The sequence below is a fragment of the Phragmites australis genome, chromosome 9 (genome assembly GCF_958298935.1).
Source record: "Phragmites australis chromosome 9, lpPhrAust1.1, whole genome shotgun sequence".
NCBI lineage: Eukaryota > Viridiplantae > Streptophyta > Magnoliopsida > Poales > Poaceae > Phragmites > Phragmites australis.
In genome coordinates, this window is record NC_084929.1 from 16,463,749 (window position 1) to 16,476,185 (window position 12,437).

The following is a 12,437-nucleotide window of genomic DNA, read 5'->3' on the forward strand; positions in this document are numbered from 1 at the left end:
ACGACTGGGAGTACATTCCAATCGAAGACTTCTACATCATTTGAATTAGAGCTTTGACCCAAGAAAGCCTCCCACGTCTGAATTAGTACTATCTAAACAAGTCTAGAGCCTGGCCCATCAGGGCCCAACTATCTTCACAGTCACACAGATATACCCACACAAACTGGGATTTTGCACAAATTACCCATAAAATCAAACTGGCCAGGGGCCGACAATTTGGGCCTAATACGGACCTGCAAATTGACTACATGACTATTAACCTTCCATATATAAAACTTGCACAACACTCATGTGAATAAAAAATAAACAAAAGTAAAAAAATAAAAATCATTCCTTTCTTGACCATTTGCTAGAAATTAAGAAGTCATGCTCGAAAAATTACGAGGCAACGGGGTACAGTAACTAAACAAAAAGGAGAAAGAAGGAACCATTGGCAATGAGAGCAAATTATATGCATTTGGCACAGCGCAGGTCAGCACAAACAAGCTCACTCGCTGGGTTCGCCATCACCTCCTGCTCCTGTTGTTGCCTCGTCGAAATCGTCAAAGCTGAGGCTTAGTGTTTGCAGCTTGAACCCAGCTCCCTGGATGGCTTCCACTAGGTTAGAGGCCACTCCGGTAGCTTGCACCGTTGTCTCCTTTGTTAACTGAAGACGCAATAGCAAGAATGTATATCGGGAATATCAATATGTGACATCATATTAAGAAACGAAAAAGACAAACAAAAATGTATTAATTGCTACGACCATCATCATGACATTTAGGAGTGGAAATGTAAATGAAGAATTCACTGCAGATATTACAGAGGAGAGCACTCCCTACAATTTTTAGAGAATATTTATTTCACTATAACAATGGAGCAGCTAGTGGTAGATTAATTTACTTGCAGTTAGCCAGTTACACGTGATCTTCGTGGAGCCTGGTATTGTATTAGCTACAAACTGGGGGTTTCATTCCCTTACAATGATGTATATGTTTAACATATGAAAGAAACATCCTCTCAAAAAAAATATATGAAAGGAACACAACAGACCGAGAACTAACAACGAAAAATAAAAGAGCCAGGAACAGGAACCAGACAATTTACGGCTATCTGTTTATGTATGGGAACTTTTTAACTGCAGATTTCTTAACCGGTGATGGAATTGGAAATCATGTCACTTAACAAATTCCCCTCAGATTTTGCATGGTGATTACTATTTCTTCAATCATAACAGGTTATGTTGCTGCAGTTTGTGTATTGGTGCTCAGCAGCAGGAAGAGTTTTTGTCAGCTGAAGCAAATATTGTTTCTTGACGATGAGCTCAAACAATGGTCAAATGTCTTACAAGGTCTACGAGATTCTTGTCTGGTTGTGTGACTTTGTGTTCGGTTCCAACACTTACATTCTTTGTCATGTTTCTCGTGCTCAACATAACAATACAGGTTATGGTCATCCAACAAAAATGTGGTTTTCCAGCAACATAAAAAAATTGAATGCCTGAGAAATGGGAATACATCAAAATGTCTATGTCTTGCAAAATGCCTAAGTTGAACAATCTCTGATCAGTATGGTCAACGAATTCTTGTTCAATTACTCATTTGCAAGAAGAAAGAGGTTATTCAATTTCTCTTTGACTGAACAAAGTTCGATTTGAGAGCAACATTTTCTGAAATCTGGATCAGAGATCTTGCTTGGAATATTCGAGCCTGAAAATAGGTTTTGAGTGGCTTGCAATGTTAAACTTTCAGTTTCCAGAATCTCAGCAAAACAGAAGTTCTATAGACTTAACCTTGAGGAGAACGATCAAACTGTACCTCCACATGGTTGCAATAACAGTTTGAGCTTGTGACCGCATACAATGTGGAATACAAAACCAATGCACACAGACGAGCGCACTAACTTGTGCCTAGTGGGAGCAGTAATTGAACGAGCGGTAGCAAGAAAAGCTGACGCACCACAACACTTGCAATGCCTTCTTCAATGAGCACCTCCAGATCCTTGACCCCCTCCATACCCTATAATACAACGAAAAATACCGCTTTCCCCATCAATTGATGATTTAGAATTATTTTTCAGCTAACTAATTTGCAAGAAAATAGTATAATTAGCAGCAAAATGACAAGAAACGAAATGCGCAGCGGACCTCAAGAGATTCGGTGATCTTGGGAATGACCCTCTCGTCCATGAAGCCCTCCGCTTTGAAGTAGAGGATGAGGGAGTCGGAGGTGTAGGTGGGCGCCGCCGCCTCCGCGCTGGCCGCGCGCACCACCGCCAGGCGGCTCCCTCTTCTCCAAGTCAGAGCTCCGCCGCCGGCGCAGTAGAGCCGCGGGGAGACGCGGCATGGGAGGAGGGATACCGCAGTTGCGGAGGGGAGCAGGTTGGTGGAGGCCGGCGACGACGTCATCGTCTTCTTCCTCTTCTTTAGCGGCTATTTCCACCTCCTGCTCTTATCCTAATTATGCTGCTTCACTACTATGGCTAATGCCTTCCCTCTTTGTTTGCTGAGTCGTCTCGTCTGTGTGAGACGAAGATTTCTTAGCCGTTTCGTTTTGGATAGGGTCCGGGAGGTTTTTTTTATCCCAATGATTAAATTTTGAGCGTGCATACCCACGTCACTCGGCATGCACACTCGGATCGTCGTTCATTCTTCATCTGAGCATGCATGCGCGGCTCATACGGTGTCGAATGCGTGCGCGACTGAGATACGCGTGTCTGTCTCGCCCCCGTATACCGGATCCACGCGTCAGTGAAATTTAGTCGCGAAATCGTTGAGGCGAGTCCTTTTTCAAACATCGGAACCGCGTTAGTTCATTTCATCGCTCTCGTCGTCTATCTCCAGGTTCGTCGCTCTCGTAACCAAAAACATCAAGCTGTGTGCTGTGGTTTTTTTGATTCGCGTGTTTTTGTTGATCCAGTGCAAATCGGTAGCGCGGCGGGGAGGAGGATTGCACAGGAGGTGAGTTTTCTCCCAAATCCGTTTGAATGTGCTGTGTTTTTGGTTTCTCTCGCGCGATTTAGGGTTTTCTGATTCGCGTTTTTTGTTGATCCAGTGCAAATCAGTAACGTGGCGGGGAGGAGGGTTGCACAAAAGGTGATTTTTCCCCCCAAATCCGTCTGAATGTGCTGTGTTTTTCGCTTCTCGCACATATTTAACTGTTCGGAATACGTATTATCCAGTGCAAATCGCTTGTAGCCGCTCGTGGATTCCTCTGAGTGTGCACATATTTGGTTCTCTCGCATGCGATTTTTTCTCCCCAATCTTATAACCTAGGGTTTCCTGATTCGTGATTTTGCATATATCCATTGCAAATCAGTTGTGCAAGGGGGCGGGGGGGGGGGGGTTGAGGATTGCACAGCAAGGTCAGGTTCTCTCCAAAATTCGTTCTACATTTTCTCTTCTGTCACATATAATTTTTGCTCGGGGAACCTGTCTGATCCAGTGCAAATCATTGATAGCCTCACATGCATGCCTCTGAATGTGCATATTCGATTCTCTCAATGCAATTTTTCTCCCCAACTTAGTCTAATGTAAGGGGTGGGGTTTCCGATTCCTGTTTAGGGTTTAGGAAGTCTAGTTTCTTCGCACGCAGAGCATGTTTTTGCATTTTTTATTTCGTCTGCTGCTTCAAAATTGATTTGGGATTTTTTTTTCGTATTTGTGCCCCCCTCTCTCCAAGTTTGATTTGGGGATTTATACGATTTCAAAATATCATTTCAGGGTTTGATTCGTTCTGGTGTCCTTTTTTAAAACGCAGCGGAGCGTGAAGCTGTGGTGGGGGGGGCTGATGCTCGTGCATTGAGGTGAGCGCATGTTTTTGTCCTAGTTTTTTGAGTTGTTTATCTAATCGCGCACTGTGGTGGGGATGGCCAGGTCCTTAGCATTGCTTAAATTCTAAACGTTTTCGGCATTGAAATTCCTGAAATGCAAACTAGGCCATCCCAGGTGCTAAACTAAACTGCATAAAAATACTTGAAAAGTGTGCACAAAATTACTAAAACACAACATAGTTATAGCCTGATCCATTCACTCTTCATACAAGGGTTTTATGTTCACTTTTTTTTTTGCATTTATGTTCACTTTTTTTTTACATACATATATACAAGGTTTTTTAAGGTCAACAAATATTGGATGAGTATTTTTTTTCATCTTTCATTCTTTTTTTTGGCAAAAAATGGTTATGGATGAAATTCATATGACAAGGCATGTTATGCGCTAGTTGGGTATCTTGGCTACAAATATCCGGCGCAATAGTTTGTTCAATGCTTGTTTTGTAGCTAGCCATGTCCTAGGGGCACAACCTATTCACAGTTGCTATTGATATGAGTGGATTTACATTCATACATATATACAAGGTTTTTTTTCTTTATGTCGTTTATGTATTATCGTCGAATGGTTAAAAAACTTTGTTATGTATTTACTGGGTCATCACATATATATAATCCGTGTGGTTCCTTTTTTATTCGACATCTCCCCTGATGCTATGTTTTATCATTATTTTTTTAACACTTGCTGCGAGTACAATTTGTTTATGTATTATAAGCATTTTAATGCTTTTACTGTGTAGCCTAAATTGCTTATGGTATGATAAGCAAATTACTTTTTTTTTATTAGCAAATTTGTTTAAGCAGATAAGTAACATTCCACACGCATACATGCTGATCTTCTTTTTTAATTATTCATTTTTTCTTCTTCCATTGTTTTTCACACAGCTCCTCTGATCTCCATGTGTCTATTTTTGTTTGTAATTTTTTCATAGGTAATGACAAGGCAAAAAACAAAAGAGGATGTGGCTTCTACATCACATAGCAAGCATCGTCGGCAGTGTGGGGTGCGTATAACAAAAGTCATTTTATTTTTTTTGTTTTACTTCAGTAGGCCCCTGGTCTCTATAATTTTGCGCTATGTGATATGACTTTTTTGTTCATCTAGTTTTTGGTGTGATGGTGTCACACTCCATTTGTAAAGATTCACTTTTAGAGTAGTTCTATGATAAGCGTTGATGCTGATCAAGTACTGGTTCAAATAGGAAAAGCTTGAATTTCTATCTGAACAATGTTAACTTGCTTTTCTGCTTTTGAAAGAGGATACAACATGGAAATCATGCCTATTTCAACTGCTATAAGTAATGATTTTTTAAGGAGAGTATTGTGTTGCAGTGTTTTTTTAGTTTTTCTATAGCGTGGCTTTTTGTATAGCTTTTTTTTAAAAAAATGATGCCATGCCCTATACTCAGGGTGTCAGGAATAGAGCTTCACCATCAAGATTGGTTAAGCTGTACAAATGCATGTCAGATGCACAGCGTGACACGATTACAAAAGTTGGTTTTGGAGGGTTGCTCAGTATAGGGACAAGTACACTACCATCTAACCTTACCAAGTGGGTGATAAGGAATTTCAATGCTGAATCCAATGAGATTGTGATCCCGGGGAGGGGGAGGATCAGTGTCACAGCTGAATCAGTTCATAGGATTTTTGACTTGCCAAAGAAGGGAGACAAGGTGTTGTATGACTTCAATGTAAAAGCCATCAACTTTATACATGAGAAATATGATACTGAGAATGCACCGAAGATTGGTTCAATAGTGAAGAGACTGAAAGCTAACAAGAATGCTGATCAAGATTACCTAAGGACATGGCTTATGTTGGCTGTTTCATCATTTCTATGCCCAACCACCTGCCTTGGCATCAGTCCGAAATGTTATCCTGCACTGGTCAACTTATCTAAGGTTAATAAGTTGAATTGGTGTCAGTTTATTGTAGATTCGTTGAGACAATCTGCACATCAAATGCACAAAAGGAACTCTGTGAAGGGTTGCTTATTTTTCCTTGTGGTAAGCCTGTCCTGCAGTTTCTTTTTCTTTTCTTTTTTCATCTTTGAACTCCACAAGATAATTTCTTTTCTGTCAGTTTGTGATTTTTTAATTCCTTTTTATATGTACAGCTCCTGTATCTAGACTCTTTGGTCAATGACGGATATGAAATTCCTGATTGCATTCCAAGAATTGGGGCATGAAAGAGGACAATCATCGATAAAGTTATCAAGCTTGACAAAAACAGAAATGGGTCATTTGGAAGCTTAAGAGTGCGTGAACTTTATTCTCAAATCTTTTTTTTAGTTCAGATTAATATGTACAAGTTTTTATCCTGCAAGAGGGTTCACAAAATCTCACTTTTCTTTCGTGTTGTTTTGTCTCCTTTTTTTTAGCTTAAAAGTTCATGCCACTCAGTTGTCCAGGAGTCACTTCTGGAACATATGGATGATATTGAAAGCTTTGTTTCATCTAAGGTCACTCCAGGCTTATCAACTGAGGTCTGTCCCATATTCTTGCTATGCACCTTATTAATTGAAAGCATTTCAATTTTGTCCTCTCAAGCACTTTAATGTTAAATCTCAAGCTACACCTACTATTTACAACAGCCATGAATATGGCACTAGAAGTATTGGATCAAAGCTACATATCCGAAGATAGGCAAAATCATAATGAAATTTTTTTGTCTCAATACTCCAATCTGCATCCAGCAATTTTGTAGTAATTGTAAAAGCAATTTACCAGGTGTATAAAAGCAATTTATCTTGATGGGAGCTCAACCTATACTTCCTTTTTCTATTTACCAGGTGTAAAAAGCAATTTTGTTAGTAACTTTAAGCAATTTTAATGTGTTCGAAAAGCATTTACTAACTTTGGAGAAGCATTTTCTGGTGATGTTCCTAAAAAGTTAAGTTTCAACTTTTGCTATTTGTTGGAATCGACATTGTTTCAAACCTTATCCTGTATTAGGGTGTAACAATCATGTCGATGTTTTATGGCATTCTGTCATGGTGAATGAATGTCACATGAAAGTATACTCATTCTGTCACTTTTACTTTTTTTACCTGATAATCATCAAGTGATTTCTACACATTTTTAGTGCAACATATCTTGCAATTTAGGCAGCCCTTCACTCATGCCTTGTTTGAACTGATTGTTTAAGCAATTTTGTTAGTAACTTTAAGCAATTGTAATGTGTTTGAAAAACATTTTAGTAACTTGGAGAAGCATTTTTACATGAATTCAATGCAGAAAAAGAGGAAGCTCTCTGAAGCTGTCAGCAAAGTATGCATTGGCATCACACAAATGATGGGCACCTTTTTAGGAGTAGTATCTGAAATCATGGGGGAACACCAACCTTCTGTGTACCATGATCAACCAAGTCAAAGGAAATCCAAGCGGAGGAGGATGAGCAAAAAACATGAAGACAATGATGAAGATGAAGATGACGACGATGAAGATGAAGACTATGAGGACGAAGACTATGAGGATGAAGATGAAGACTCCAGCGAAGATGAGGATGAGGAGGAAGGTTCAGAGAGTGAAAATGAAGCATGTGCAGGTTATGAGGGGGAGGACTTAGGCAAATATGATGATGAGTTGAGTGAGAAGGAGTGCAACAACGAGTCCAGTGCGCATGCAGAATCAGAAGAGCAGAATCTGAGAGGTCATGACAAGGAAGAACAAGAACAAGATAGGAATGATGATGAAATACATATTGAGGAAGACATGAAGGAAAAGGAAACACCTCTGGTTAGGCGAACATTGAAGGACAGAGGCGTGGAGCAAGGACAATATGAACTAGATAGGGAGCAGGGAACATCAAGAACGGCTGCTGTTCATGAGGAAGAAGGAGTTGAAGAATTGACTAACAACAAAGTCATAGAGCTACTATTACCAGAGCATCTAGAAGATGTGCAGTATGGAATAAGTAGCAACACTAAGAAGAGAGTTGCTCAGCAAGATGACTGTAGTGAGAAGCTTCGGAAGAAATTGAAGAGGGAGAGGTTAAGGCTACCTGTCCCAGCAAATAGTGTGAAGACGGAAAACTTCATTTTAAACAAGAGCAAATCAACATATGATGTCCTAGAGACAAAAGATGTTACACCACCTATTGCTAGGAGCAATTCTTGGGATTTCCCGGCACCAGAATGTAACATCATGAAGTTCATTGACATTGAATCTGATGGGATTGAGGATGAACAAAAAAATTTAGAGCAAACAAAGGTTGAAGAAGGCCTTAGGAGTATCACTGTACATGATACAATAGCCAAGAAAGACACATCACCACAATTTGAATGCAGTAACAAGGAGGACTCAGATGATTCATTTGCAAACATACCTGAGGAATTGCTACAGAAAATGGAACAAGATGCAAGAAGGCACATAGAAGAAAAGAATGCTGCAAATAAACTTAAGGAATTGTTACACAAAATGGAAGAAGATGCAAGAAGGCACATAGAAGAAAAGAAGATGCATGAAGCTGCAGCAATTATGCAAAGCATTGCAGTAGTTCAAACTGATAAAATTGGAGAAAAAACCCCAGCAGCAACCAATCTTGAACCTGCTACTGCTCCAAGTACATCTGGTACAGCAGCCCCCAGAAGGCTTCTGAAGATCCCAGCTACAATGAGGTCTCCATTTATTGATTACGATAATAAGAACAACTTTAAATGCAGCAATGTTGTTTGCATGGTGTACAACGCGGTGTGCAGAGCCACTGGAAGGACTACAAGGTCAAGCCAAAGTTCCAATGAGACAGAGTATGTATTTCTCTATTGCTTATTCATCACCATTCTTTTTTCATACCCTGTTCTTTTTTATCAGTTGCTCAGCATGAATAGTTGCAATTTTGTATAAGCCTTTCTTCTTCTTTTTTTAGCATAAAAAGTAATTTACCAAACACAGAGAAAAAAAACATGGTTAAACAAGTTATGATTAAACAAGTAATTAATTATGATTAAGCAAGTTTGTGATTATATTTTTAGCAAATTACTTATCATTGTTATGCAAGTTAGTGATTAATTTTTACTAAGTTACTTATCTGTACTAGGTGTATAAAAGCAATTATTTTAGAAACTGTAAGCAATTGTAATGGGTTCGAAAAAGCAATTTTAGTAACTTGGAGAAGCATTTCTATTGTCTATCTACAAGCTAATGCATGCATTTTGGACAAGCAAGTTTTTCATACTTGTACAGCAAATTCTATACAAGTCGATGCAACTTTTTGGAATTTTCAATCAATAAGCAAAATGACAGAAATCTGAAAGCAAGTTGTTCCATGCTCATAAGCAAATCCATACAACTGATAAGTATTCTTGTCCATGTTCTTGAGCATCTGACCTTACCAAGTGGGTCTTTTTTTTGACTAAGTTAAGCCTTTCTTCTTTTTTTCTAATGTTCATGCAATGATATTATAATCAATGTATGGGACTTTTGGGTCACCTTAAATCATCTCTCAAAGTCAGTCAAACCAGGGGGGAAGTTAATCAACACTGTAGCTGAAATTGGGATTCATCTGTTGAACGAACCTGATAATACAAGCCCTGCTAAACATGTACTGCCACTAAGGGTTGCTGTGAGTATTCTTTTTTTTTGCCTCTATACATACCCAGGAAAAGACACAACATGGGTTTCTAAATGTTTCTAAATTCCCCCCTGTATTCTTTTCTATGTGCAGCATCGACTCCTAAGGGGCGAAATAGATCATGGGGATATCAAGAGAGCATTCATGAGAGGCTTGACCCATCTTGACAGATCTAAATTGGTAACATTCTTTCTTACTTTTTTCATTCTTTTTCTTTTTTCCCTCACATTTTTGGCATTTCTTAGACACAATATGTTTTTGTCCATTTTTTTCCAGGTAATGTTCCCTGTACTTCAAATGTGGGAGGTCGAGGGTCTCCACGAAGAAGTTGGGCACAACTTTCTATTGTCCTTGAACTTACGGGAACAACGGTTTGAGGTACTTTTCTAAAGTTATTATGTTCATTATCAATAAGGTCTTCTATTCATATTCAGCACAAGTAACTTGTATCATTTTTGTGCTTTTGAGGTACTTGACTCAATGAGGTCCCTACATGATAACAAGTTGAAAAGTTGCTGTAGTACTTTGGTATCTGCAATCAAGCATCTGTGGATCACATATTATACGCAATCGAAGAAGAAGATAGATAGTTATCGACTAATAGACATCGAGGTCCCGTTGCAGAGCAATATGTAAGTTATCATAATGCTTTTTGCAACTTTGTTTCATTTTTTCATTGGCAATGTGTAAAGATTTTTTTTTCAAAGATATGACTGCGGTTTTCATATGCTTATGCATTGTGAACACTGGGACGGTTGTAAGCTACTCACATTCAAGGAAAAAGATATGCCAAACATACACAAACTACTGACATACAAATGGCTAAGTCACCCTGAAAACATGACGCGCTGAAAGACAAAGCTCAACATCATTTAGGTAACATCTATCTTCTTTTTTTCCTACCCGCTGCTGAAATGTAGTTGACTCTGAAAATATATATTACCTATTAAGAAAGCAAAATTGAAAATACATTTTACCTATGTGCTATTTTACCTATGTATCCAGCGAACTAGATGACTCTTGAGCTTGCTATATGTACTCATTTTGGTGGATTGATCTGAGTGATTGAGTGACAAATTAACAAAACATTGCAATAAAAAAGAAGTAATATAATCCTCTAATAAAAGCACTATAATAGTCTGTAGAAAGCACTTTTAGTAGACTGCAGAAAGCAGTTTTACTACTCTGCAAAAAGCTGATTAACACAAACTTTTTTAAGCAAAGTCCACTGCATACATTCCTCCTGCCATAAACCTAAACAAAGTAGTTGACTAGTTTGAAAAAACAAATTAACATGACCTTTTTAATCAAAAAAAGTAACATAATCCTTTCATAAAAGCACTTTACTAGACTGCAGAAAGCAGTTTACTACTCTGCACAAAGCAGATTAACACAAACTTTTAAGAAAACTCCACTGCATACATTCCTCCTGCCATAAAGCTAAAACGAAGCATACTAATGTCATGTGAATAGCTGCATCTCCTTGCTTGGAATTCTTTTAGTTATTTTTCCAGGACATTTTGCAGCATTGTGATTCTCAGAGTGACAAATGTTGCATTTGTTCTTTCTCTTTGGTTGCACATTCTTCCCGTTAGACAACCTTTTTGACTTCTTCCTCCCTTTAGTTACTGATCTTGGTGGATTCCTTACTAATCTTGAACTATCAGGATATAAAGCATCTTGAAAATCTGTAGGAGCAGGTACATTTGGGTTAGGAGTAGACATAGTAGCTGTAGTGCCATGACCAGGAGGTGAAGTTGTCGTAGCTGCATTAGAAAGAGGCTGAGATACATTTGCAACACCAAAGTCATTGCTAGGAACAACAGTTGTCTTCTTCCTCTTACTCTTCCTCTTCTTTAGATCTGCAAGTTCAGATTGCATCATTTCGATGTGCTTAGTAACAATAGAATGAGCATCATCTGAATTTGAACCTTCACGTGCAAAATTTGCAAGTGCAGAAGCAAGGTTGCTGAATCTCAGTGTTTTCTTGTTCTGCAAAGACATACCACTAGCCACAATATCAGCAGAAATGTTTGCATCAGCAGACATATCTGTGTCAACAGGAATTGCTTGTTGTGTCCATCTTTTCAATATGTATCTTTCAGGCAGGGTCTTCACACCAAATCTGATCAAAATCTTCATGATGTGGCAGCAAATTATCCCATCCCTATCAAACTTGCTGCACTCACAATAGTAACTTGTTTCTTCTTCAATTGCTGTCACAATATATGACCTAGTCCCATAGTCTTCAACAAATTTGTCATTCGGTACTAGCTTGTATTGGTAGGGCACTTTATGCTCCTGCACATCATATTCTGCAATCTTTTCAAATTCCTTTGAGAATTTATAGAAAATACCTTTTGTGTACACAGTTGAAGCATATTTCTCGATAGGGTACTTTGACCATGTGTGCCGTTCATTATCATCAGTCCTAAAATCCTGACCATCCTGAGCAACAAGGCACTTTTGCTGAATTTTCTCATACTGTTTCACAAATAACAGTATTGATAAGTTTGGATTCACATATCTCTTCAGCACTGCATTAAACCCTTCACTTCTCTGAGTTGATTGAAGGAAAGGATAGAAACAATGCATATAGTATGCTTGAACAAAACTCTTTCTGATGCTATACAAATGCTGAAAATGCTGTATGTCCCCCAGGTCATGCTTATTAATCATAGCATCCCATTTCGCCTCAAATTCTTCAGGTGTTACCCTGTAGTTAATACAGTCTGTAAACTCATCCTTCAATTCTTGATTAGATGAAAGGTATGGACCAATTGTTCCAGAAGCTTTATCCATTATGTGCTACCGGCAGTTTTGATGATTTGTATTAGGAAGACAAGCTCAATTGCCCGCCTCATAGCCCCATCCTGATCTGTTATTATATTAAGGGGAGCCTTGCCTTTCATCGCTTCAAGGAATGCTTTGAAAAGTCAAACAAAGCTATCTGTCTTCTAATCCCTTAGGAATGCGCATCCTAGCTGGAACGATTGAGCATGTCTATTTATTCCAATGAAGAGGGCAAAGGGCATGTCATACATATTAGTCATGTATGT

General features: G+C 38.7%; 2 protein-coding genes across 2 annotated transcripts; both read right to left on the bottom strand.

Moving 5' to 3' along the window:
• Positions 1 to 240: 240 nt before the first annotated feature.
• On the bottom strand, positions 241 to 2,528 carry LOC133928688 (uncharacterized). The gene is made up of 3 exons (XM_062375133.1): positions 2,126 to 2,528; positions 1,938 to 1,997; positions 241 to 646 (listed from the first exon to the last, which is right to left on the bottom strand). The coding sequence occupies exons 1-3, from the start codon at positions 2,384 to 2,386 to the stop codon at positions 488 to 490; spliced, it is 480 nt and encodes a 159-aa protein (XP_062231117.1). The 5' UTR covers positions 2,387 to 2,528; the 3' UTR covers positions 241 to 487.
• An 8,311-nt stretch (positions 2,529 to 10,839) lies between these two features.
• Positions 10,840 to 12,180, bottom strand: LOC133928025 (protein FAR1-RELATED SEQUENCE 9-like). The gene has a single exon (XM_062374318.1). It carries the CDS (start codon positions 12,178 to 12,180, stop codon positions 10,840 to 10,842), a length of 1,341 nt encoding a protein of 446 aa, XP_062230302.1.
• Positions 12,181 to 12,437: the final 257 nt, after the last annotated feature.

Coding starts and splice junctions, on each gene's coding strand:
- LOC133928688 (XM_062375133.1), bottom strand. CDS start 2,386: ATGACGTCGTCGCCGGCCTCCACCAACCTGCTCCCCTCCGCAACTGCG. Junction 1,998..2,125: donor AGATCACCGAATCTCTTGAG/GTCCGCTGCGCA, acceptor GTTGTATTATAG/GGTATGGAGGGGGTCAAGGA. Junction 647..1,937: donor AAGGCATTGCAAGTGTTGTG/GTGCGTCAGCTT, acceptor TTGCGTCTTCAG/TTAACAAAGGAGACAACGGT.
- LOC133928025 (XM_062374318.1), bottom strand. CDS start 12,180: ATGGATAAAGCTTCTGGAACAATTGGTCCATACCTTTCATCTAATCAA.